We start from the raw sequence: 27,469 nt of genomic DNA, 5'->3' as shown, positions 1-27,469 counted from the left end.
TTTCATACAAGTTTGCTTTTATTTCCACGTTCAACCTGTGGAGAAAACCGGCCACAACCTGCACGGTGGGGGTATGAGGCATGGCGGCGCCCTCCCGGTGGGTCTCCGGGACACGTCCAGCACTGCCCGTGATGGGGATGCAAGTCCTTCAACGGAAATGCCGCTCAGCTGTGTACAGGCACCGTGGAAACATCACTGGGCGCAGAAGGTGCTGCCGGCGGCGTTGCTAAGAGTCTACAGAGCCAATACCAGTGGTTCCGACAGAAAACTCCAAACAAGAAAGAAGTGGGCCGGGCGTGGTGGCTCACGCCTGTAATCCCAGCACTTTGGCAGAGGCGGGCGGATTACGAGGTCAGGAGATTGAGACCATCCTCGCAAACACGGTGAAACCCCGTCTCTATTAAAAATACAAAAGATTAGCCGGGCGAGGTGGCGGGCACCTGTAGTCCCAGCTACTCGGGAGGCTGAGGCAGGAGAATGGCGGGAACCCGGGAGGCGGAGCTTGCAGTGAGCCGAGACCGCGCCACAGCACTCCAGCCTGGGCGACAGAGCGAGACTCCATCTCAGGGAAAAAAAAGAAGAAAGAAGTGGAAGCGGGTGCCTTAAACACCCCACTGCAGACACCAGGGGCTGAAAGGCACAAAAACGTGTCGCAATGGCAGAATCCAGGCGCGGTCACAGTCCAGAGCCACAGAGCACAGGGAGGCGGCGGCAGTCACGTGGGCTTCCTGCAGGACGGCCTCGGCTCCACATACCACACGCGGCCGCACTGCAACAGAGGAACCGCGGCTCACGTTCTGTCCTGCAGCTCAGTGCGGGAGCAGCGGGTGCAGTCTGCCCCCTGGACAGGCACGCATGGCGGCCCTAAACAGCACCTCAAAATGCTGAGGGAGCCCCTGAACATCGCCTTGGGGCTGACGTTGAGTCCCGCAACAGGAGCCGCCCTGGCCACAGAGAGCCGAGCCCATATGCCACCCCTGCTCACTCATGGTCCCGCCCTGAGGACAGCAACCAGGCCACCCTCAGACACCCCACTAGGCCTTCTGTCCCACACATGCCCGTGCTGTGAGGCACGGAGGCCCCCAGGACTCAGGAGCTCCCGCACTCTGCTCCCCAGCCCCCGACTTGGAAGGCTCCTCTCAGAACTACCAGAACCAGAGTCGCAGCCGCGCACGCCAGCGTTTCTGTCTGGTGGACACACCGCGGCCATCACTAGCACAGGCGTCAGGAAATGGCCAGGCACGGCCACCCTCCTCTTCCTAGCACTTCCCAGCACCTGGCCACGGCTCCTCCCTCACCCAGCATGGCCTGAAAAGCATCATCTTCAATGTGATCAGAGGGAGCAGTCGAGGCCACGTCGGCACCGACTCCACATTTCACACGAGGCTCAGCTAACCCTGGGCACACGACACTGGGGCTTCACCTCTGCCTTAAAGAAGGTGCTTTCTCAGTGATGGGATAACAGAAGCAGCTGAGAGCAGCCAACGGGGACCCCGCCGCGCCCCCTGCAGACGCTCACCACAGCGCTCCCAGGTCACTCCTGGTTCCCAAGAGGGATGATTTCCTCAGTGACGAAGAACTCTATGGTCTCCTCTTCCCAGTCGTCCACGTTGCTGTCCAGCTCGTCAGTGTCCACACCTGAGAGGACAAAGGGCGCAGGTCACCCACGGGGGCACATGCCGAGTGGCACCACCGAAGCCAGTGGGAAGAACGCAGGAGTCCGCGTGCACCATGGCCTGTGGGCGGCGGAAGGGCCAGCTCCTGGTGACAGAGGGATCTCTACGTTACCTCCTCGCAACTCCAGGCGCTCGTTTTTCTGCTCCATATAGAGCTCCTGGGCCATTTTTCGGTACTTCCGGAAGTCTTCCATCATGGTGCGCCTTCTCTCCACCAATTCCTATGCGTGAGATTAGGGAAAGCCACAGAACTGGTAAGACACGTGCCTCCCCATCGCGAAGAGCCCATACCCAGCTGGACAGTGCCAGGATGACAGCATTTGGAGGCGCTCAAGCAGGAATGGCCACTCCATTCGTTTTCACTTTTCCCTCATGCTCACTCTTCCCCCAACACTGTCCCCCGCCCACAAGGCAGCAGTGAGGTCGCAACTCCAGGCCCCTGTGCCAGCCCCAGTTCCCCACTGCATTCCTCCTAGGGGAGAAACAGAACCAGTGTCTTCAGGGCAGAAGCAACTCTGCGCACACACACAGCGCCGCCTGCAGCCCTGATGCGGGCCCGCCTTTGCCACGGCGGCAGATGTCCCAGCACGGCCCTCCCTTTGGGGAACAAGGCTCACCTTTGAGGCTTTGGACTGGCTCAAACGATCCTTCTGTTCAAAGATCTTCGAGTATTTCTTCAGATCCTTTTTAATTTGCTGAAACAAAAGACCCGCCACTCAGGATTTAACATTCCAAGCAAGAAGCACAAATGCAATCTTCAGAGTTGCCGACATGAGGTGACACCCAGGGTCATTCATAGAACAGCTTCTCAGGAGTGCTCGCGCCCGCTCCTTCCTCCATCTTTCTTCAGACTTTCTTCCTGGGATTTAACCCTCCTCCTCGCTCTGACCTATCGGCCTATTTTACCACAATTATGTAAACCCCCGACAAGCCGCTTCTATTCCCACCAGGACTTTTTCATGGCCCTGGTATCTTTTCATCTACCCCACGGGTTCATGCAAAACTCCCCTAAACAAGCTGGAGGCCTCAGACTACTCTCCTAGAGCTGTTCTATTCCATTCAGTTCTCACTGTTCCTGCAACTCTTCAAGGCGTCCTTGCAAATGTCACGGTTCTATCCCCCACTCACCACCATAACAATAACAGAAAAACTGACTACTTTTCAATGCCACAATCGCCTCCAGTGCCCTGCAGCGGGGATGGGGGGACGCTGACCTTGATCTGCTCCTGGCTCAGGAGTGTGGGAGGCCGGGGCCGCCACAGCAGCTGGCAGAAGCGGTCCTTGTTGTTCTTCTGCAGAAGGCGGCCCTGGAAAGTCCACAGCCAGTATGCATTGTCCACCTAGGCGAGGGCAGGGCCACACCAGGACACAGAGGGATCAGCAGAGCCACAACTGTGACTATGTCACTGCTGCACAAGGTCCTGGGTATCGGGGACACGTGTGAAGCAAACAAAGCTCTGCCTGTGCAGAGCCAACAGCAGCGGAGGTGGGCAGTCAGTGAAAGACACCTCAGTGATGCAGTCGACCCAGAGTGCAGGGCACAGAGCAGTCGCAGCAGCGCTCATCACAGCACAGGCCTGCGCGGTCCTGCTGGCAACACGAACCCCATGCTGGATGGAAGCTAACTGCACCACCACGTGCCGCTGCACCCCACGCCAGATATAAGCTGTGCGGAACCCGGGACCGGATGGAAGCTAACTGCATCACTGCACTGCTGAGCCCCGTGCCGGGTGTGAGCTGTGCTGAACCCAGCGCCGGGTGTGAGCTGTGCTGAGCCCTCTGCCGGGTGTGAGCTGTGCTGAGCCCTCTGTCGGGTGTGAGCTGTGCTGAGCCCCCTGCCGGGTGTGAGCTGTGCTGAACCCAGCGCCGGGTGTGAGCTGTGCTGAGCCCTCTGCTGGGTGTGAGCTGTGCTGAGCCCTCTGCCGGGTGAGAGCTGTGCTGAGCCCTCTGTCGGGTGTGAGCTGTGCTGAACCCTCTGCCGGGTGTGAGCTGTGCTGAACCCTCTGCCGGGTGTGAGCTGTGCCGAGCACTGTGCCGGGTGTGAACTGTGCTGAACCCTCTGCCGGGTGTGAGCTGTGCGGAGCACTGTGCCGGGTGTGAACTGTGCTGAACCCTCTGCCGGGTGTGAGCTGTGCTGAACCCTCTGCCGGGTGTGAGCTGTGCTGAACCCTCTGCCGGGTGTGAGCTGTGCTGAAGCCTGTGCTGGATGTAAGCTAACTGCATCACTACGCGCCACCAGGCTCCACTCTCTTCACAGCAGGCCTCTCTCATGAAGGAGGGCGCACTCGCTGGCCCTCGGCATAGACATCTTGTTGCAGCCCGGCATTTTGGGAGCTAAGTGTGTATACCTCAAGGAGAGTGGTCAACAACTTAAAAGGTCTTTTTTATTTTTTTAAAATGGGGCTAGGGTTTCGCTGTTGCTCAGGCTCATCTCAAAACTCCTGGGCTCAAGTGATTCTTCTGTCTCTGCCTCCTAAAGTGCTGGGACAACCGGTGTGGGCCACTGTGCCTGGCCTAAGGTGATTTCAAGGGTTGAGGTGGGCCCCACCGAAGTGACATCTCAACGTATCTGAACAGAGGCTGCCATCAACATATCCTCATTCCAACGTGAAGATTTCTAACTCTCGACACTTGTAGTCGTATTTGGGAAGTTGATACTCCTAAGAGTTCTGTACCTCATTAAACAAAATTACCCGAGTTTGGTCTCACAGGCTCTATTTGCATGGACTGGTTCAAGTGTCAATACCTCCATCAATGTTTTACAAGTCATTAAACACTGAAAGTCCTCGACAAATTTAACCAGCAGTTTTGGAATAAGCGTTGTGGGCAACGCAGCAGCTGGACTCAACCAATGACCCCAAAGAGATCTTAATGTCTGTGGTTACAGAACTTTGTTCAGACTTCAAAGGAAGTGACTCCTCTCTGCAGAAAAACACTTGTGTATGACACATTCTCACTACCTTTCAAGGGTCCCCAGGCCCAGGGTAAGACCCCCACCCGCCCTGCAACCATGAACGGGAGCTGCTCCTGCACTCGGCGCCACCTCTTCTACAACCCAGAATCCTCCTCCTCCTGCCACGAACACCAGCCAAGGCTTCTGTTAAACACAGAGGCTTGTGCCCCTTCCCCAAGGTCCCAGGGCAGCACCAGAGTCAGCAGCCAGCCGGCAATCCCTGCTTCTATCCACAGCCAAAGCTATGCCCACGGGCCTGCACCTTATGGCTCCACCAGGACACAGAGGTGACGACGTAGCGTCCGGTAGGATCCCACTCGACGTCGGAAGCCATGTAGTGCTCTGCGATGTTCATGACCGTGCAGTCCGAAGTGTCCACAAACGCTAAGGCACCATTCATACTGCAGAGACAGACAGGACCGTCAGGCTTCACGGAGACGTGTACCTCCTGGCATCCCACTCCTGAGAGGTGCTGCAGCATGGGGTCCCCAGGGAGCCAGCCTCGGCGTTAACATGGAAACAAGCACGGCAACAGCCTCTGGTGGCCACCGTGAGACGTACCAAGTCACAGATGCAGAGTGTGTGGTGAGTAGTACACACGTCTGCCATCACTATTATTTTTACTGGAAATGTTATCTGGGGCTAAGTAAGCCTTCAAAAATACAGCAGCAAGTGTGGACAATGAAGCAAGGGAGAGCAGCAACAAAAGGGTACTCTTTAAGCTGGAAGTTTCTCCACGATTTCGACACACTGCTGGAACACAGCTGAGACCAGCACGTGACACAAACTACAGAGGTAAGGCAGCCTCACAGCTGTGTAACTAATACCCTTCCTGCTAGAAGACACGGGACTGAACCCCTGGGGGTGGTAACTGGATTGCTGGAAGGCACTTGTTTAACCACGAAGAACCACAACTCGCAGACGGGTCTGCCTGGTCACTTCACGAAAGCATCTGCGAGCGCTTATTTCTTCTTTTTTGAGACGGAGTCTCACTCTGTCACCCAGGCTGGAGTGCAGTGGCGCGATCTCAGCTCACTGCAACCTCTGCCTCCTGGGTTCACGCCATTCTTCCACCTCAGCCACCCAAGTCACTGGGACCACAGGCGCCCGCCACCAAGCCTGGCTAATATTTTGTATTTTTAGTACAGATGGGGTTTCACCGTGTTAGCCAGGATGGTCTCGATCTCCTGACCCTGTGATCCACCTGCCTCAGCCTCCCAAAGTGCTGGGATTACAGGCGTGAGCCACCGCGCCCCGCAGAAGCGCTTATTTCAATCTATCCTGGCTTGGCCCGAGTCCTGGAGTGCCATGGGTCCGCAAAGGTTCATAAACTCCCATCCACTGACACCGGGGTAACCCTCTCAGTGCACAATACTCCCTCTACCAAGAAGCTGGTGCAGGCGCCTGAGGGTCTCTGCCACAGCAGGCCGAGTGCTGCTCACAAGGCGGACAGGCTCAGAGCGTGTACACCTACCTCCTCAGGCCCGCCAACACCACGAACTGTCCTTGGGGGCTCCAGAAGATGGTGTTTGCTTGCTGCTTGTCGAACATCTCTGAAAGGAAAGAGAGCGCCCGTCACGAGCTGCGAGGCTTCCACGGTGCCGGGGCCGCCAAGGCTGGAGGACTTGGCTGTAGCTCAAGCTGCCCACGTGGGCAGAGCCAGTAATGCCGAACCACCTCAGAAAACAGTTTTACAAAGTCCATCGCTAAGTACCCCGAGTCACGATCCACACTTTAAATGGGGAAAAAAAAGAGAAGATATGACAGGGGTACTTCAAAACAAGACTATCTTATTTCCTGAGGTAACTGGACAAAGAATTCCCTTTACGGCAAATGTTCACTGCTGCAGGGTCCCCAGCAGGGAGAAGACGTCAGAGATACATGACCCTGAAAGACTAAAGCCACTCTCCTAGCGACAAGGCGTCTTTGGATAAGCTATGCTTGTTGAAACTGACTAGTCATCACCTTTCCAGGTACTAACTCTTACTTCCAGGAGGGATCTCAGGCAGAGCCACGGGAGCGGGGAGAAGGCCAGCTGGGGCTGGGCTCAAGTCCCCCTCAGAGCACATGCTCCCTGTGTCTCAGACAGAGCTGACAACCTGTGGCCTCTCTCTCCTAAGCCTGCGGTACATCCAAAAAAAGAGGCGTGGGGCAGGCTGATGTGGGGAGAAGGGGAGGAGACGGAGCAGGGCAGTGCACCCTGGCAGGGGCAGGGGTCTCAGACTTGTACAAACGAACACCCCAACAGTCACGGGAATGGGACAGAGCCCACACAGTGGCCCCAGAGTCCATGCCAAACCTCAGGAGAGGCATGTCACACTACACGTTTGGAAGGTACAAGGTGCCTCTGCTTGCCGTACGTTTTATGACCTAGAAGACTTAAGCAAGTCTCTGGACAGTCTGCAACTGCCCATATGTTTACATCAACCGGAATTAATGAAACAGACAATTGTGATCCACTGCCAACTGAGGGCACCACACACCCTGCCAAGCTCTAGCAAAGTGAAAACTAAACTCCTCACAGAATCATGCTGCGAAAGGTGCGGCCAGGAGATTCCAACCCCTTCCAAGTACAGGGCCAAACCTATGGCTCTGCAGGAGGGCACCTGGCAGCCAGAGTCCTGTGGGTGAGGAACACAGCCCATCACCACCTCCCGGCTGCCACACACACACCACGCCTGTGAAGCAACAAACAATGGCTCATTCAATCCCCGCGGGCACCAGGCTCTATGCTGAGCAGAGACCCCAGGATGAAGTGAGGAGCTGAGGGCACAGGCGGCAGCTACCATGAGACAGGAGAGCGTCCCCGCACCACTGAGGAGCAAGCCCCAGGTGGGTGCAGTGTGGTGCCCCTGGAACCAGGTGCACGGGGCAGGGCACAGCCGTGTGCAACAGCTCTGCACACCCTGGTCAGAGGCACCCGACTCAGACTGGGTACTGGCAGGAGCATGTCCACAGGAAGTGACCCTGAGCCCAGGGACGACAGCTACAGCCAGAAGGGAAAAAGCTTCACTCCAGACGATGGCAGAGAATGGAAGCCTTAGAAATACTTGCTTAAACGTGAGGGCCCAACGGGGCTCAGAGAAGCACCCCACAAGGAGGCAGCACCTCCAGGCCATCACTCACTTCATCAGCCAAGCCCACAACGCCCCACTCACAGGCGAGTCCCGGCCTGCCCAGCAGTGGTCCTAGGCCAGTCAAATGCTCACTGCTGGGCAGGAACTGAGTCATGATTCGTGCTGACCTGTTCAGAAGAGAAAAAGGGACTAGGCTACTTACTGATGAGTTCAATTTTCCCGTTGTTTTTGACGTGGTAGAAAGACACAGATATCCGCGGAGCCTCTCCATGCAGCACGGCAAACTTACTTCCATTTGGTTCCCAGGCAAAGGCTATGATGGTTTCTAAAATGGACAAAACAGACCACTCCCTTTTTAGTCAACTCAGAACCCAATGCTCTTGATCAGTTAAAATGTTCACTACTCAACCACAGAGAAATATCCTCCAACGTTTAAAAGTTCATTAAAAGGACCAGAGAGCAAGCAACAGCAGGGAAGGTGCACATTCCTGGAGTTTCAGAGACAGCTGCTTCCACTCATGTGGAGTGACCTATGTGAAACTGCTCTCTCCCTCAGCGGGACACCGGGACCCCCACGGCGGGACCTCCACGGCAGGACGCCCACAGCGGGACCGCAGGAGCCTGACGTGGGCAGCTGTGGGTGCCGCTTCCCTCGCACCCAGTGTGGCACCTACAGTGGGATCCTCACTTCCAGTCTCCTACCTGGAAAGGTGGCCAGGTTTCACGTTTTCTCACTTCTCTATTTTTGTCCTTCCTTCCTCCTTTTTTCCATGGCAAAACAAAAAGCCTAACCAGAACACAGGCTCAATCTCTTGTCTCTTTTTTTTAGACAGGGTCTTGCTCTGTCACCCAGGCTGGAGTGCAGGGGCGCAATCTCAGTTCACTGCAACCTCTGCTCCTGGGCTCAAGTGATCCTCCCACTTCAGTGTCTGGAACAGCTGGGACTACCGCTGTTTTTTTTTTTTACAGAGAGGGTCTCACTACATTGCCCAGGCTCTAAACACGTTCTATGACCTGGAGATGGCTACTCATGGTGTGGGCTCACAGTCCTGACTCTGTTGCTCAGACAATCCCTTGCATGGAAGTGTTAAAAGCCAAGAGTAAACAGCACAGAGGCCCCATTCACCTCAAAGTGACTAAAATACAACTTGCCTTTCATTTCGACCACATCCACAGGTACCTGTTTCTCCCTCATTCGGAAAATTTCAAAATTTGTGACAACACCCTGTATAAAAAAAAGGGGGAAGGGGTGACATTTTGGACAGTGAAACTATGAGACAAAGGTTCAAATCAAAGGTCAACTTCACAACGAAAGATTCAGTGTGCACGCTTGGTTCACACACACGAGCATCTACAGTGATAAAAGAAACAGCCCTCAGGACCGAAGACGGTTCAGTTGGAGAGTAACTGCCGGCGCCACGTCTACTGGCAGTCACTGGACATGCACGAAGTAACTCTGACCCAGATCCCACCTCCAGAAGCCGCCCTGCCTGCCACACTCGGGCACAAGCAGTCCCAGGGTCCTCACTGCAGCCTGCGGACCAGGATCCCAAGGGCCATAAAGGCTCACCAATGGGGCTGGTTAGACCGTTTCAGACAGTGGGGTGTCCGGTAGCCATAACCTTCAAGAAGTCCTGCCCTCCTCCAGCAGTCTAAGGGGAAATTGCCCTGACGTCCATCAACAAAGGAAGGAGGCCAAGAAATGTGGTCACCAGACAAGAGATTATCGTTCAGACTCAGCACCACGGACCAGCCGTGGGAACACTGAGCTACGTGAAGATCAGACACAGAAGGCGGCATACTATCCGATTCCAGCTGTGCGTCCAGAACAGGGAAATCACTGACATTCGTGATGCCAGGAGCTGGGCAGAGAAGCTGCTAATAGGCATGGTGTTTCTTTGTAGGGTGACAAAAACATTTCTTATTTTTTATCTTTTAAAAATTATCTGTAGACATGGGGTCTCACTGTGTTGCCCAGGCTGGTCTGAAACTCCTAGTCTCAAGCTATCTTCCCTCCCACCCCGGGAGCCACCGCGCCCAGCCGATGAAAATGTTCTGAAATGAGCGGTGCTGGCTGCACAACTCTGAACACACAAAAAGCCACTGAACCAGTTCGCCACTCTAAAGGGGTGTTTTAAGGCATGTGAATTACCTATCAATTAAAACTTTTTTAACACAAAACAAAGAGGAATACTTCCATTAGAGGGAAAACTCAGGAATTTTTTTTTCTTTTTTTTTTGAGACAGAGTCTGGCTCTGTCGCCAGGCTGGAGTGCAGTGGCGCAATCTCTCAGCTCACTGCAACCTCCGCCCCCTGGGTTCAAGCAATTCTCCTGCCTCAGCCTCCCGAGTAGCTGGGATTACAGACGCGCGCCACCATGCCCAGCTAATTATTGCACTTTTAGTAGAGATGGGGTTTCACCATGTGTGCCAGAATGGTCTCAATCTCTTGACCTCGTGATCTGGCCACCTTGGCCTCCCAAAGTGCTGCGATTACAGGCACGGGCCACTACACCCAGCCAACTCAGGCAATTTTTTTGATAAAATAAGTATTAAATGATCAACCACCAAAAAAAAATAAAAAATCTGGGTATACTACTCTTTGTGCTCAGAAAGACAATAGTATTCTCAGCTGGGCACAATGGCTCACGCTTGTAATCCCATCCCTCTGGGTGGCCGAAGTGGGCAGACCTGAGGTCAGGAGTTCAAGACCAGCCTGGCCAATATGATGAAACCCTGTCTCTACTAAAAATACACAAATTAGCCGGGCCTGGTGGCGGACGCCTGTAGTCCTAGCTACTTGGGAGGCTGAGGCAAGAGAATCGCTTGAGCCCAGGAGGCGGAGGCTGCAGTGAGCCAAAATCGCGCCATTGCACTACAGCCTGGTGACAGCGAGACTCCGTCTCAAAAACAAACACAACAAAACAAAATCCATTAACAACCTCCAAACAATACGGTGGCCACTTCAGAGCTGAGGATAATGAATCGCCAGTTCCCAAGGGAATCTACATACCTGGGTGCCTTTCGGAGTCCTATCTACTTTCACACACAAGTAGTCTCCGTTCTTCTGCCAGTGGAGCTTGCAATCCACCACGTTGAACAGGTTCCTCACGCGGATCTCTTGCCTGGTAGGGAGCTGCATCAGGGTTACCCTGGCTGGAATATCTTTGTCTTCAGGCACCCAGAAGGCGATTATGTTACCACCAGGAGACCAAGAAAAGTCTCTGCACGACAGGAAAATAAAACGCTAAAGCAAAGGCCAAGTGATGAAACTGAAAAGCAGAAGAAAATAAAACAACTCATTTGCTATACAGAAGCTCAATGCTGTTATAACTGACGCTGAGCACTCCCGCCGGGCAGCTTCACAGGTCCTCGCCAGGACCCTGGGGCACTACCGTGCTCACTGTAACAGGGAATGAATGCAGACAGAGTATTAGCAACCCCACCATCACACACAGATTCATAGGGACTCCAGCCTACGCTCTGTCAGCCCACTCTTAAGACACCGCACACTGCTGCTTTGACGCAAGTAAGTTGTAGGCTGGTTGACCGGGCTATTACGTCATCTGAAGATTAATTAAGGTGCAAATGGGGAAACCGGCAAATCAAGTATAAGGAATGAGCAAGAAAAAGGGCAACTCAGGCCGGGCACGGTGGCTCAAGCCTGTAATCCCAGTACTTTGGGAGGCCGAGGCGGGTGGATCACGAAGTCAGGAGATCGAGACCATCCTGGCTAACATGGTGAAACCCCGTCTCTACTAAAAATACAAAAAAAAAAAACTAGCCGGGCGTGGTGGCGGGCGCCTGTAGTCCCAGCTACTCGGAGGCTGAGGCAGGAGAATGGCGTAAACCCGGGAGGCGGAGCTTGCAGTGAGCCGAGATCGCGCCACTGCACTCCAGCCTGGGTGACACAGCGAGACTCCGTCTCAAAAAAAAAAAAAAAAAAAAAAAAAAGAAAAGAAAAAGGGCAACTCCCTCCACTGTATCAACCTCTCTACAGAAAAGCTGCTGTAAGGAACGAACGATCCTGAGCTCACCTACATGAAAAACAGCTTTATACACGCTATGTGCTGTTTTGCATTTACTGAGAACCAACGTCCTGGTCTTCTCATTTTATAAGCCATAATTTTGCCCAAGAATGTAAAAATGAAAGAAGACACGTCAATGTCCTTGGATTGCTGGTAGTTCACTACTATAATACTGACTAGTCCCAAGTTTTCCGATAAATAAAAACGTGCCCATTCTTTGATGGTGAAAATGAGCTGAAGGCTCCCCAAACTCTGCCTCAGACAGAAGAGCAATAGGAAAACCTTTCGCCTAAGCAGAGTCCCCTCTCTTCCTTAAGGCTGGAAACCCCCCTAGTTTCTAGGTCAAAGACGAGGTAAATGGAAGGAAGCCGACTCAAGGCTCTGGCCTTGGAAGATTCATTTCTGGGCACAGGAAAGGGGTCACTGAAGTGGTGCCTTGAGGGTGGTGGGCCCAGCAATGAGCAGCCTTGCCCATCGACCCAAGCCTCCATCCTGGCGTCCAGAACAAACTCACCTTAGGCTGGGCATGGTGGCTCACACCTGTAATCCCTGCACTTTGGGAGGCTGAGGCGGGCAGGTGGATCACTTGAGGTCAGGAGTTCAAGACCAGCCTGGCCAACATGGTGAAACCCCGTTTCTTCTAAAACATACAAAAAATTAGTCAGGCGTGGTGGTGGTGCGCCTGTTAATTCCAGCTACTCGGGAGGCTGAAGCACCAGAATCGTTTGAACCTGGGAGGCACACCACTATACTCCAGCCTGGGCAACAGAGCAAGACTACGTCTCAAAAAAGACTTAAAAATGGCCGGGGGTAGTGGCTCACGCCTGTAATCCCAGCACTTTGAGAGGCTGAGGTGGGCGGATCACTTGAGGTCAGGAGTTCTGAGACTAGCTTGGCCAACACAGTGAAACTGTCTCTGTGAAAAATACAAAAATTAGCTAGGCATGGTGGTGGGCACCTGCAGTCCCAGCTACTCGGGAGGCTGAGGCAGAAGAATCACCTGAACCCAGGAGGTGGAGGTTGCAGTGAGCGGAGATCATACCACTGCACTCCAGCCTGGGTGACAGAGCAAGACTTTGTCTCTTTAACAACAAAAAAAAAGCTGAGTGCTAAAGGAGAGAGCACAAATAAAGGAAACCAACTGCAATGGACCACGTCTGTGTCCTCCGAATTCACAGGGTGAAATTCTAACCCCCTGGGTGATGGCATGGGGTGGGGCCTTTTGGGGGTGGGAGGTCCTGAGGGTGAAGCCCTCGGGAATGAGATGACAGCTTTTACAGAGCAGCCCCGGAAGCCTTCTTCCGGGAAGGCTGGACTGAGGGGCCGTCCATGAGGAGGGAGGTGGGCCCTCACCATGGGTCTGCAGGCACCCTGACCTCGGGCTCCCAAGCTCCAGAACTGGGAGAAAGAAATCTCTGCTGTCATAAGCCACCCCGCCTATGGTATTGTGTTAAGCAGCCTGAACGCAAGAAGACACCAAATTGATAAGAATACTCACTTTATCCCAGAGATCTTCAAACTCTTCTTGTCCAAAAGACCCATAGACTGCCCAAAAAAAAGGAAGGCTAAAGTTGAGTCAAATCATGTCAGTGTCTCAGAAGCACACTTAACTTTTTACAAAAGGAAACCAGAGTCTGATGTGAATTTGCCTAGAGGGCAGCGCACACAGAGGATGACAATGATTCCACCCACCCACCCACCACCGAGAACTGCAGTTCTGAAGCCCACTGCATTAACTCTCATCCAGGACCCCCCACGGCTGTGCCAGGGGGGCAGGAGTGACTGAAGAGCTCTGCCCAGAGCAAGGTTTGTTAAAAAGGCACAGGAGACAGGACTTTCCTACGCATCTGTGAAACCTCCTCCTCCTCTTCTAGCACAAATACGGAAAAGCACCACACCCCAGTTACAAGCAAGGATGGGACGGGGCGTTTTCCATCACCGGGACCACTTACAGGAGTTTCATAGATGCTAAGCGTATCCAGGGTCATTCTGGCAAAGAATTTGCCATCGTGGCTCCACCTAAGAAGAAGAAACAAATGCCAAGGTGTTCCAATGAAAAGACAAAGGCTACAGAGCTCGTTACAATGGTCCACTTACTTAAAAATAGGCCAATGGGCTGAGCTCTCACAGTGAAAACCTCTCTTCTTGTGCCCTGTAAGGATGTCCCAGATGATTATGGCCTGAGGGTCATCCTGCGTGTCCATCAGGGGGCTAAAGGTCACCAGGTACCTAGAAGAGAGGGGCCACACTGTATGCTACCCTCCTCTCACGAGAGGATCGTAGTCTGTCTGTGCGGCCAGAACACGCGGTCAGAACTCATGGAACCAACTCTCTCCCGCAACCCCACACTGCCCGGCCCCAAGAGTTCCAAGCGGAAGAGGGAAGCAGCAGCGCTTGTTCATTCTGGTGTCAATACACTGCAGACACTCTGGTTTCTCCAAGATCAGCACAGAAAGATCTCACAGGCCCCACACAAAAGGCTGCTGAGTGATCTAGAGGGAGGCACAGTGTGGAATTCTATCTTTACTCATGTTTCATTAAGACTAACAAGGTAGGCTGGGCACAGTGGCTCACACCTGTAATCCCAGCACTTTGGGAGGCCAAGGCGGGCGGATCACAAGGTCAGGAGATCGAGACCACGGTGAAACCCCGTCTCTATTAAAAATACAAAAAATTGGCCGGGCGCGGTGGCTCAAGCCTGTAATCCCAGCACTTTGGGAGGCCGAGGCGGGCGGATCACAAGGTCAGGAGATCGAGACCACAGTGAAACCCCGTCTCTACAAAAAATTGCCGGGCACAGTGGCTCAAGCCTGTAATCCCAGCACTTTGGGAGGCCGAGACGGGCGGATCACGAGGTCAGGAGATCGAGAGACGATCCCGGCTAACACGGTGAAACCCCGTCTCTACTAAAAAATACAAAAAAAATAGCCGGGCGAGGTGGCGGGCGCCTGTAGTCCCAGCTACTCGGGAGGCTGAGGCAGGAGAATGGCGTAAACCCGGGAGGCGGAGCTTGCAGTGAGCTGAGATCCGGCCACTGCACTCCAGCCTGGGTGACAGAGCAAGACTCCGTCTCAAAAAAAAAAAAAAAAAAAAAAAAAAAAACAAAAAATTAGCCAGGCGCGGTGGCGGGCGCCTGTAGTCCCAGCTACTCAGGAGGCTGAGGCAGGAGAATGGCGGGAACCTGGGAGGCAGAGCTTGCAGTGAGCCGAGATCGCGCCACTGCACTCCAGCCTGGGCAACAGCGTGAGACTCCGTCTCAAAAAAAAAAAAAAACAAAAAAAAAAAACAAAAAATTGGCTGGGCGCAGTGGCTCATGCGTGTCATCCCAGCACTTTGGGAGGCCGAGACGGGCGGATCACGAGGTCAGGAGATCGAGACCATTCTGGCTAACATGGTGAAACCCCGTCTCTACTAAAAAAAATACAAAAATTAGCCGGGCCCGGTGGCGGGCGCCTGTAGTCCCAGCTATACGGGAGGCTGAGGCAGGAGAATGGCTTGAACCTGGGAGGCGGAGCTTGCAGTGAGTGGAGATCACACCACTGCACTCCAGCCTGGGCGACAGAGCAAGACTCCGTCTCAAAAAAAAAAAAAAAATACAAAAAATTAGCCAAGCGCGGTGGTGGGCACCTGTGGTCCCAGCTACTCAGGAGGCTGAGGCAGGAGAATGGCGTGAACCCGGGAGGCGAAGCTTGCAGTGAGCTGAGATCGCGCCACTGTACTCCAGCCTGGGGGACACAGAGAGACTCCGTCTCAAAAAAAAAAAGACTAACAAGGTAAAAAACTACGACTGGACGCAGTGGCTCACACCTGTAATCCCAGCACTTTGGGGGGCAGAGGCAGGCAGATCACTCAAGCTCAGGAGTTCAAGACAAGCTTGGCCAACCATGGCCAACCAAGCTTTAACATGGTGAAACCCTGTCTCTACTAAAAATACAAAAATTAGCCAGGCATGGTGGCAGGCACTTGTAATCCCAGCTGCTCAGGCGGCTAAGACAGGAGAATAGCTTGAACCCGGGAGGTGGAGGTTGCAGTGAACTGATACTGTGCCATTACATTCCAGTCTGGGCGACAAGTGAAACTCGGTCTCAAAAAAAAAAAAAAAAAGTCCCATCCAGTTTGAAAGCCAGCACAGGTCTGATGGGAAACTTCAGAGGCTGGGGGCTCCTCTCAGCCATGATTTACCTGACTGCTGGTTTGTCTGGAGCTACTTCACCTGCTCACTCAGTTCACACAAAGTGTGTAACAGACGGTCCCTTACAACACCAGAGGAGAAGGCAGACACAACCTGTGAGGGCGAAAACAGTGGCCCCAGCTCGTCCTCACACTGCTTCCACAACTGCCCCTTTCCCTAGCAGAGCTCCAACAGCCGGATTAGCTAGATCAAAAACCACGGCTCGGCCAGGTGCAGTGGCTCATGCCTGTAATCCCAGCACTCTGGGAGGTCAAGGCAGGAGGATCACTTGGCACCAGGGGTTCAAGACTACCCTGTACAACAAAGTGAGACCTCCCCCATCTCTACAAAAAAATAAACAAAATTAGCCATATGTCATGGCGTGTGCCTGTGGTCCCAGCTACTCAGGAGGCTGAGGTGGGAGGACCGCCTGACCCTGGGAGGCTGGGGTTGCAATGAGCCTGCAATGGGGCCACCGGGTGGCGCCAAGCCTGGGTGACAGAGGCAGGAAAATTTATCTGTAAAATATGTGACCTTAGACTAGATCCTGAACTGAAGGAAAGTAAATATTATACAGAACATTATTAGATCAAGTAACAAAATCAGAATATGACAATACATTAAAGTATTCAACAAATGTTAAATCCCTGAAGTTAGCACCTGCACTGTGGTCATGCTAACAAAATCCTATTTCCAGGAATACACATTCAGGGCTGAAGGGACACGTTACTTCAAATTACTCCCAAATGGCTCAGGAAAAAATATCTGTGTAGATGACGACATAAATGCAACCAAAATATCTGTGTAGGAGATGACAACATAAATGCAACCGAACGTGAGATCTCAGTAAAAAGCATACTAGTGTTCTCCTTACTCCTATATTTTTCTACTAAGTTTGAAATGCTGCAAAATGAAAGATCACCTGTAGAAGGCTGGCATGGGGTGAAAAGCATAGACTCCAACAGCCGGATTAGCTAGATCATCTTTTTTCTAGCAGCTTACCTTTCACAAGGTGAGAAGTCAATGAGCTGAACCCCTTGGTGGCTGAATCTCTGAATTTGCTTGAATTTCTCTCCCCCCCATAGAGCAATGCCTCTTTGATGAAAGGTAGCCAGATAGGTGCCCTTAGGAGACCAACGCACATATGTCTCTGTCCATCTCTGCAGAAAAAGGCAGTGCCAACATTAATACAACAAAATGGCAAACACAAAGACTCCTCCTACAATGAATCTATTCTGCAAACTCTTTCTTTCTTTCTTTGTTTTTTGGAAGGGAGTCTCGCTGTCTCCCAGGCTGGAGCACAGTGGCATGATCTCGGCTCACTGCAAGCTCCGCCTCCCAGGGTCACGCCATTCTCCTGCCTCAGCCTCCAGAGTAGCTGGGACTACAGGCGCCCGCCATCACGCCCAGCTAATATTTTGTATTTTTAGTAGAGACGGGGTTTCACCGTGTTAGCCAGGATGGTCTCGATCTCCTGACCTTGTGATCCGCCCGCCTCGGCCTCCCAAGTGCTGGGATTACAGGCTTGAGCCACCGCGCCTGGCCTATTCTGCAAACTCTTAACTGAAATACACAAAGCCTGTTCACTTCTCAGGATTTACTTCAAAGCTGGAAGAGGAATAAAAGTTGTTTTCAGAAAGTAATCTCAAAGAAAATATAACATCACCTGCTCTTCCAGTTTTCTGATAGAAACAAAGTTCCACTTTGTTAAGGAAATATGGGACAGATGAGTCCCCGCCCCCAGCAGCAGCAAATACACACCGCTCTTTCTTCAATTGAGACAGGGTCTTTTACGTCATTCCAGAATATGGAAGTGCGGTCTCCACTCTCAAAAATCACACTGTACTGATCTCTGCATTCTGCCTCTTCAAGCCAGTAACGTAAGTTCCCCTTAAAAAAAAAAAAGGCAAAGAATATAACATTTCATTAATTTTAATAAAAAACTCATTCACAACTACTGCTCTTAAAGATATGACAAATTCAGTCCACACCTTAACTCCCAAGTCACACTCTAACCTCAAGTCAAGACACCATCCAGCATTTCTTTTCTTTTTTTTTGAGACAGGGTCTCGCTCTGTTGCCCAGGCTGGAGTCCAGTGGCACAATCATAGCTCACGGCAGCCTCAACCTCCCAGCTCACGGTGATCCTCCCACCTCAGCCTCCCAAGTGCTGGGAAAACAGGTGAATGCCAGGTCTGGCTAATTTATGTATTTATTTACTTTTTGTAGAGAGGGGGGTCTCACTTTGTTGTCCAAGCTGGTCTTGAATTCCTGGGCTTACGCCATCCTCCCACCTCAGCCTCCCTAAGTGCTGGGATTACAGGTGTGAGCCACCACACCCAGCAGCATTTCTTTAAACCGCTGAGATGCAGGTTTCAGGCCACTCACCAGGTCTTTGAAAGGCTGTTTCTCTGGAATATCCCACTCGTCACTGATGGTCATATACCTGGAGGAGAAAGGAAACTGCTGAGCCCCACGTCCTGATGACTAGAAAGAGCACCCGTGGGGGTCCGGCATGGCCCTGCTGTGCTCCAGCCTGCCCACCCCAAGGGCTGTGACTGGCATAACGGGGAGGGGAGTTGCAGGCCAGAAGCATGGGGCAGGGCTATGAAACGGCCCTGTGGCAGCCTGACCAGAAAGGACGTGAACAACCTGACAGGCACCAGCACCCACTGAGAAGCACCAAGCCACCCACACACAGCCGCTCACTCGCACATCAATGTCTACTTCCTTGTGGCCAAGTCTGAACTCACTTGTCAAAATCTGTGAAGAGGTTGACCCGGAACGTGTGCTGCTTGTCAAGCTTGTAGCCGTCGGCGTTCTTCACAGCATCCACAGCGTGGGCCGGGGACGCGTACTCCAGGAAAATATACCTGAGTGAGAGAGGGCCATTGGCACACGTGCACACTGTAAGGTTAGGCAGGTACGCGCTGCCTGCCCCACTCCTCTCCACGGACAAGCCCTCCGTGCCAGGAGTCTCTGTGTTACTCTTCCTGCCTCGAGCTTAAGGCAGTCACACGGGGGACAGACCCACAGCCAGGGAGCTCCTAAGTGAGGGAAACCCTAACCAAAAGATCCAAAGTCTTTAGTTTTGTTATCATAAATTATAGAAAAGTTAATCAAAAAGTCCATTATTTTTACTGTAGCAATGGTTTCGTGATATATACACATCAAAATCTATTAAATTGTATACTTTAAAACTATGCAGATTTATTGTATATCAATTATCTCCAGAGCTGTTTAAAAAAAAGTCTTGGCCACGCGCGACGGCTCACACCTGCAATCCCAGCACTTTGGGAAGCCAAAGCGGACAGATCACTTGAGGTCAGGAATTAGAGACCAGCCTGGCCAACATGGCAAAACCCCTCTCTATTAAAAATACAGGCTGGGCGCGGTGGCTCACGCCTGTAATCCCAGCACTTTGGGAGGCCGAGACGGGCGGATCACGAGGTCAGGAGATCGAGACCATCCTGGCTAACACGGTGAAACCCCATCTCTACTAAAAAATATAAAAAACTAGCCGGGCGAGGTGGCGGGTGCCTGTAGTCCCAGCTACTCGGGAGGCTGAGGCAGGAGAATGGCGTGAACCCGGGAGGCGGAGCTTGCAGTGAGCTGAGATCCGGCCACCGCACTCCAGCCTGGGTGACAGAGAGAGACTCCGTCTCAAAAAAAAAAAAAAAAAAAAAATACAAAAATTAGCCAAGCATGGTGGTGCAAGCCTGTAATCCCAGCTACTTGGGAGGCTGGGGCAGGAGAATTGCTTAAACCTGGGAAGCGGAGGTTGCAGTGAGCCAAGATCACGCCACTGTCCTCCAGCCTGGGCAACACAGTGAGACTCTGTCTCAGAAAAAAAAAAAATTAAAAATAGTCTAGGCCGGGCGTGGTGGCTCACGCCTGTAATCCTAGCACTTTGGGAGGCCAAGGCGGGCGGATCACAAGCTCAGGAGATCAAGACCATCCTGGCTAACATGGTGAAACCCCGTCTCCACTAAAAATACAAAAAAAATTAGCCAGGCGTGGTGGTGGGCACCTGTACTCCCACCTACTTGGGAGGCTGAGGCAGAATGGCATGAACTCGGGAGGCGGAGTTGCAGTGAGCCGAGATCACGCCACTGCACTCCAGCCTGGGTGACAGAGCAAGACTCTGTCTCAAAAAAAAAAAAAAAGGTCTAATATTGTGTATAACAGGCAAGATTAGAAAGGACCTCAGAGAATGCTTCACTGTAACATGAGTAGCTGAGGGTCAAGAGGCCATCCCTCAATCGACTGCCCAACACAGAAAATGCAGCAGCATTACCTGCATTTGATGATTTTTCTAGAAACTAAAACTATTCTAGTTTTTACTTCACTTATTTTAGAGACAGTCTTGTTCTGTCACCCAGGCTGGAGTGCAGCTACGTTATCATAGCTTACTGCAGCCTCCAACTCCTGGCCTCAGGCTTCAAGAGTGTTGGGAGTTAAGGCGTAAGCCACGATGCTGGTCTATTCTAGGTAATTTAAACAAACTTTGAAACCTTAACTTAAACTTTATCATCTTCTCATTCACTGCTCTGGAGAGCTTCCAGCTGAGGGCGGCCTGAAGAAGTGAACGGCCCACGTGCCTGGGCGAGGCAGGAGCTGTGTTTGCAGGGAGCTCCTGCAACACTCCCTCATCACGACGTGCCAGACACAGATGAGACTTCTCCCACGGGAGAACACTCACCCTTTCGTCTTCCCATCCTCTTCAGGATAAAAATCATTTGTGATTTTCCCAAACTTGGAAAAGATCTTGTGGATGACATTTTTGAGCTTCTCAAGTCGGTCAGGTCCCACCTGAGGGACGTTGTCCACTACAATCACCGAATCGATTCCGTCCGCTTCCTGGGGCCGGTCTTTGAGGACATCTCCCAGTAATTCTGAACCAGAGAGAGATTTTTCAAATGATCATTTTCACCAAGAAAAATATTAATACATTAACTGAGCACACTAAACAAGTCTCCAAGAAGAGCCAATGAATCATCTAAATGCTTCACTGTGAGCAAAAGAAATCCCAACCCTGGCTTGGTTCAGATTTTAAACACGAGTTGCGGGGACTGGAACGCTCCTCTCTCCCTTTGATGGAAATGTAAACAGTCAAGATAGGTCAATTAAGTTCTGGCAATAACCAAAGACTACAAAAGAATAACAACAAAAAGATTTTAACAACGCAAAATGCAAATGAAAAAGACAGTCTAAAGAATATCCAATATTAGAGCTTCCAGAGATCCCTAGATTTTGAAAGGTTTCTAGCAACGTCTAGGCAGAATCCCATCGCAATGTCAGTGAAAACTGACTTTTTACGGAAGATTTCAGCAAACAAGTAAATATTTAAATGCTCAGTATATTCACAGCACATTTGTGTTGTGAATACAAATTACTAGAAATTATTCAAGGAGGAACCTCTCTCGAGTGAATTGGGATGAAAGTAGTAACTCTTCTCCCACCTCCTGTTCCTGGTGATGTTCATGTTTTCAGGCCGTGTACTGGATGGCCATTCACAAGTGAATCAAGAAAAAAAAACAGGCCGGGCGCGGTGGCTCAAGCCTGTAATCCCAGCACTTTGGGAGGCCGAGACGGGCGGATCACGAGGTCAGGAGATCGAGACCATCCTGGCTAACACGGTGAAACCCCGTCTCTACTAAGAAATACAAAAAATAGCCGGGCGAGGTGGCAGCGCCTGTAGTCCCAGCTACTCGGGAGGCTGAGGCCGGAGAATGGCAGGAACCCGGGAGGCGGAGCTTGCAGTGAGCCGAGATAGCGCCACTGCACTCCAGCCTGGGCAAGAGAGCGAGACTCCGTCTCAAAAAAAAAAAAAAAAAAAAAGAAAAGAAAAAAAAAACAGAGGAAGCACGCCTGGGGTGAGCTTCCCCACCTCTCTCCACTGCAAATGGCCCATCAACAGGCACCTTCGTCCGGAACAACTCCTTGCCCAATATTCCTTATATTAAAAAGCTCTAAGGATAAACAACCAAACTGCAGGAGACAAGGACACAGCAAAGTGTTTTTCCGACTCACACAACACTCAACACAACACTTCTGACACCGGATGTGGGGCCCACATCAAGCAGTTTTCCAGGGGCTGCCAGCTGGGTGTCCTCTACTTAATCCAATTCAGACATGATCTACCGGGAATCAGCACCAGATCCCACAGGCTGAAGGCTCAGTCCCAAAGACTGGTCCCTGTTTCAGATGGCAATCGCAAGTAGTGGGCTGTCACCTCCAGTTCTGACCAACAGGCTACAAAGCAGGGCTCCCACTACCCCCCGCTTCTTGGGTTCCATTAATTTGCTACAGCAGCTTACAGAATTCAGGGAGCTAGGTTTGCCAGCTTATTATCACGGACGTTACAGAGGATACAGACGAACAGGCAGATGGAGGAGAAGTGCAGAGCCTCCCTGTGCTCTCCAGGCCACCACCCTGCAGGAGCCTCCACCTGTTCCCACACGTGGAGCCCCCGGAACCTGGTCCTTTTTGATGTCTAGGAAGATCTCATTACATGGGCATAGTTAATGACATCACTGAGCACCGGTGATCAACTCAACTTTCAGCCTCTTCCTTCTGGGGGGCAGGGGGAGCCCTAAAAGTTCCCGCCCTCTAATCACGTGGTTGGTTCCCTGGCAAGGAGCCCCAGCCATCAATCATCTCACTTGTCTACAAAAAGACACTTATCACTTTGGAGATTCCAAGTGTTTAGACGTTGTGTGCCAAGAACCAGGGCAGAGCCCAAATACACATTTCTTATTATATCACAAAGAGCCTTTTAGAAAAACACTATCAGGGCAGAGACCTGCACTTAAACTAGGAGACTGGAGAATATACAAGTTCCTGAAACAGCTTTTTTTTTTTTTTTTTTTTTAAGAGACAGGGTCTTGTTATGCTCCCCAGGCTAGCCTTGAACTCCTGGGCTCTAGCAACCCTCCTGCCTCAGCCTCCCAAGTAGGAGGGACTACAGGTGGGAGCTGCCATGCCCACAGAGTTTAAGTAACAGTATTTTTTTCTTAGTGGTACGTGAAGCTGTCCTCAATGTGATGAAATGCCTCGCAGGGCTTTTGGAAAGCATCACATAGTCAGAATTCAGGACAGGGCCAAGCTCAGTGGCTCACACCTGTAATCCCAGCATTTTGGGAGGCCAAGGCAGGCAGATTACTGAGGCCAGGAGTTCAAGACCGGCCTGGCCAACATGGTGAAACCCTGTCCCTAATAAAAATACAAAAAAAAGGCCGGGCGTGGTGGCTCAAGCCTGTAATCCCAGCACTTTGGGAGGCCGAGACGGGTGGATCACGAGGTCAGGAGATGGAGACCATCCTGCCTAACACGGTGAAACTCTGTCTCTACTAAAAAAACACAAAAAAAACTAGGCGGGCGAGGTGGCGGCGCCTGTAGTCCCAGCTACTCGGGAGGCTGAGGCAGGAGAATGGCGTAAACCCGGGAGGCGGAGCTTGCAGTGAGCTGAGATCCGGCCACTGCACTCCAGCCTGGGCGACAGAGTGAGACTCCGTCTCAAAAAAAAAAACAAAAAAAAAAGATCCAAGCATGGTGGTGGGCGCCTGTAATTCCAGCTAGTTGAGAGGCTGAGGCAGGAGAATTGCTTGAACTCAGGAGATGGAGGCTGCAGTGAGCCAAGATTGCGCCACCGCACTCCAGCCTGGGCAACAGAGTGAGATTCCATCTCTAAAAATAATAGTAATTTCAACATACTAAATATGCAGATGTCAGAAAATATTCTTCGCTTTATTTATTCTCAAAAGTTGGCCAGGCATGGTGGCTCACTCCAGCCTGGGTGACAGAGCAAGACTCCGTCTCAAAAAAAAAAACACACAAAAAAAACCTTTCAGAAATATTGAAAATTTACCAGGCATGGTGGCTCACGCCTCTAATCCCAGCACTTTGGGAAGCTGAGGAAGGCAAATCACTTGAGGCCAGGAGTTCGAGACCAGCCTGGCCAACATGGTGAAACCCCGTCCCTACTAAAAATACAAAAATTAGCCAGGAGTGGTGATGGGTGCCTATAATCCTAGCTGTTCAGGAGGTTGACGCAGGAAAATCGCTTGAACTGGGGAGGCAGAGGCTGCGGTGAGCCACTGTACCCCAGCCAGGGCAACAGAGTGAGACTCCATCTCAAAAAAAAAAAAAAAAAAAAAGGAAATATTGAAAATACTACCCTAAAAAATAATCTCCATTTTATTTTCAAAGATGCTAAAATTGAGAGGAACGAGATGTAAAAAAAAAAAAAAAAAAAAAAAAAGGGAAAAAGGCAGTTGCCAGTCACTGCAGTGCCGGACACCCTGCTGTGGAAACTAGTCAAATCCCAGGATACCTTCTAAAGCACTTACCATACAATTAAATGGCCTGACAAGCCTGATCTGAATTTATAAGGCTTGCAATAAAAAGCTTAGCTTTTACACAAACTGCGTACTCCTTCCCACAAGCTCAAAGCGTCTAGTCTAGGAGAACCAGCCCACACCTAGGAAGGAAACAAATGAAGTAACTACACCATGAAGACACATCGCCTTCATCACTCTCGGCCCAAGCATCGGTGACACGTGGCTCACAGATTCCCAACCTGTCTCCAGGAAAAAAAGAAGAGAACAATTCTCAACACTAAATAGCAAACAAAAAGAATAGTTAATAATGCAAAAAAGACATTTAGAGTTAAAATCCTGATCAGCTGAAACATTAAACTGAAAGGATGATTACAGTTTGAGATGCTAATCTGCACCCAAAAAATAAGAAGGCAAGACAGGGACTCCAGGCCACCTTTGGTCTGCTCCTTGGAAGACTCGGCCCTTTTGGAAAGAACTGATACACTCATATACTATCTGGAAGACTCGGCCCTTTTGGAAAGAACTGATACACTATACTATCTGGAAGACTCGGCCCTTTTGGAAAGAACTGATACACTCATATACTATCTGGAAGACTCGGCCCTTTTGGAAAGAACTGACACACTCATATACTATCTTGCACACTGACCCTGAAGGGCAGCTCTTGTCATAACGCACACAACCCACCTGCGTTACCACAACCAGGCGGGCCAGGACAAAGCCTGCTTGCTGAGCCTTAGTCCTCAGGACCAGATGCCTCACCTGTCACTCTGGCCAACACTGCACCTTCAGGGCCACGTGGGACCCCTGAGGACCCACAGTCATCACCCAGCCTGGCCAACCTTGTGGTCATATTAGCATCCACTAACTCTTCCCAATTCCAGAAATAATTTACACATTAGAAATCTGAATTCGATGGGCTCAAATAATACTTTTTAAAAAAATAGCAGAATTTCCAAGGGCTCAAAATAATCATTAAACCAAAAATTTTGATTTTAAACTATAACAACTACTGAAGTGTTAGAAAGAACACTGTTCTGCCGGGCGCGGTGGCTCACGCCTGTAATCCCAGCACTTTGGGAGGACGAGGTGGGCCGATCACAAAGTCAGGAGATCGAGACCACGGTGAAACCCCGTCTCTACTAAAAACACAAAAAATTAGCCGGGCGCGGTGGCGGGTGCCTGTAGTCCCAGCTACTGGGGAGGCTGAGGCAGGAGAATGGCGTGAACCCGGGAGGCGGAGCTTGCAGTGAGCCGAGATCGCGCCACTGCACTCCAGCCTAGGAGACAGGGTGAGACTCCTGGGAGACAGGGCGAGACTCCGTCTCAAAAAAAAAAAAAAGAAAGAACACTGTTCTGAGCAGGAGAGTCTGGTGAGCCACGCAGAGCGAACCCACTGCGAATTCTCAGCAGCCTACTCCACCTTCAGGGACACATTTCCTCAGGACTGAGGGGCGCAGACTAGATGTTCCCAAAGTCTTCATTAGTTTGTGGTGTTCTTCCTGCTTTTCTTGCTAAAATGTCTTCTATGAAAAAAAAAAGTGTAATATAATAATGGCCACAGTAACTGACAGCCTTTTTATTTTTTAATTTTTCACTTTTTGAGACAGGGTCTCACTCTGTCACCCAGGCTGGAGTGCAGCAGTGGGATCTTGGCTCACTGCAACCTCCACTCCTGGGTTCAGGCTATTCTCGTGCCTCAGCCTCCCAAGTACCGGAGACTACAGGTGTGCACCACCACACCTGGCTGATTTTTGTATTTCTGATAGCCTTTTAAAAATACGTTTCAATTATAAGTTGGCAACTCCACGTTATTCCCTAAATTGTCTTGGTGTATATCTGGCTGCGTCAGCAAGGGTATTTTTATTTTTCTCACTCCAGTATTAACTTAGCCAATCCGCAGAGGCTGATGTGTTTCTCAACTTAAAGGCTTAAGAGAGCTAAAAACAAAAGAAAAACAAATGAGACCAGCTCTCATCAGAAGTCACTTTAGGAAAAGAGCTCTCTGAGGCGGAAGCAGAAATATGCCTGTAAATCCAATCAAGGTTGAGACGAAGGCAAAGCAGGCTGTTATCAACAATATTAAAACCTGGAAAAATAACTCGCCTTACAGGTTTAGCAGAGGGGATAAAGGAGAACCAAACTGGAATTTGACAGGGTCTGCCTGTACCACTAGGGAAGTCTCCTGGAGATGGACAATTGTGCGGGGCAGGAGGACAAAATCACCGGCTCTGCGACAACCTGTTCCTCCGATCCAGACCTCGGGAGGTCTGACTGGTCAGCTGGGACACGCAGACCCGCAAACCTGACACCGGGTCTTCGGTTTTTGCTGTAACCCCAGCTGCTACACTCACAGCACACCCAGCCAGAACAGAGTACCCCTGTGCCCTCTCCCACCCTCTCAGATTTCTGGTTGTCATGCAAATCCCTGGCTCACGAAGTTAGCTCCATCCTGTCCCCTTTTTTAGGAAAGAAAAGGGGAGGCGCTGGGGTCTCAGAACGTTTCTAGGGCACTCGGGAACCCCTCCCTCGGTGGCTTTCCAGGAACACACGGACACCCTCGCTGGAACTTCTGCACGAACCAGTGGCACAGCCCGACGACATCTCCCACCTCCGGAACCCCAGTCACGCTCCCGCGAAGCTCGCCAGCCCTGCCCCGGGCGCCCTCACCTTCCTCGCTCACGTCGTCCACGAAGTCCTCGGGGTCGCTGAAGGAGGGCTCGTCCGCGTCGCCGTTCTCCAGCGCCCGGGGCTCGGCCTCGGCCGCGCTGCCCTCGTTTCCTCCCGCGTCCTCGGACGCCGCCTGGGCCCGGCTGTCGGCGCACTCGTCCCGAGCCCGCTCTCCCGGGGCCTCGCCCTGTGCCGGGACAGGGGGCTCAGCGTGCGACCCAGGAGGTTCCTCGGCTGCCGGAGGCGAGAGCGACTCGGACGGGCCGGAGGCCGCCTCTGCCTCGGCCGCCGGCTCGGTCCTCACCTCCGGCTCCGGCCCGGCCTCCGCGACCGCCACCTCCTCACTAGAGGCCTCTGTCCCTGCCGCCTCCGGAGCGCCGGGCCCTGCGGGCCGCAGCAGCCCCTCGTCTGGCGGCGGCTCGGCGGCCGGTTGCTGCTGGCCGGGCTCGGCACGCTCTTCGGCCGCCTCGGGCACCGCCACGTTCTCTGCGTCCTGCATGGGCCCGACACTACCTACTCGCAGGGCTCCGCGGCCGCCGCGCTTCCGACTCTC

At 51.9% G+C, this 27,469-nt stretch overlaps 1 protein-coding gene across 2 annotated transcripts; it reads right to left on the bottom strand.

Moving 5' to 3' along the window:
- Positions 1-27,469, bottom strand: EIF3B (eukaryotic translation initiation factor 3 subunit B). 2 transcript variants are annotated; one of them, XM_015133176.3, is made up of 20 exons: positions 27,221-27,469; positions 26,917-27,103; positions 20,607-20,799; positions 18,658-18,777; positions 18,293-18,350; positions 17,666-17,794; positions 16,907-17,064; positions 13,831-13,962; positions 13,686-13,752; positions 13,232-13,278; positions 10,719-10,929; positions 8,859-8,931; positions 7,909-8,031; positions 6,104-6,182; positions 4,892-5,030; positions 2,891-3,016; positions 2,294-2,371; positions 1,789-1,897; positions 1,520-1,638; positions 1-769 (listed from the first exon to the last, which is right to left on the bottom strand). In XM_015133176.3, the coding sequence occupies exons 1-19, from the start codon at positions 27,413-27,415 to the stop codon at positions 1,535-1,537; spliced, it is 2,328 nt and encodes a 775-aa protein (XP_014988662.3). In that variant the 5' UTR covers positions 27,416-27,469; the 3' UTR covers positions 1-769; positions 1,520-1,534. The 2 variants fall into 2 exon arrangements, with proteins under 2 accessions (XP_014988662.3, XP_077852114.1); XM_077995988.1 differs by having other exon boundaries at positions 26,917-27,469.

The sequence above is a fragment of the Macaca mulatta genome, chromosome 3 (assembly GCF_049350105.2).
Source record: "Macaca mulatta isolate MMU2019108-1 chromosome 3, T2T-MMU8v2.0, whole genome shotgun sequence".
In the NCBI taxonomy this organism is placed as follows: domain Eukaryota; kingdom Metazoa; phylum Chordata; class Mammalia; order Primates; family Cercopithecidae; genus Macaca; species Macaca mulatta.
Note: the sequence above shows the minus strand (reverse complement) of the source record. Positions and strands in the feature narration are given on the sequence as shown.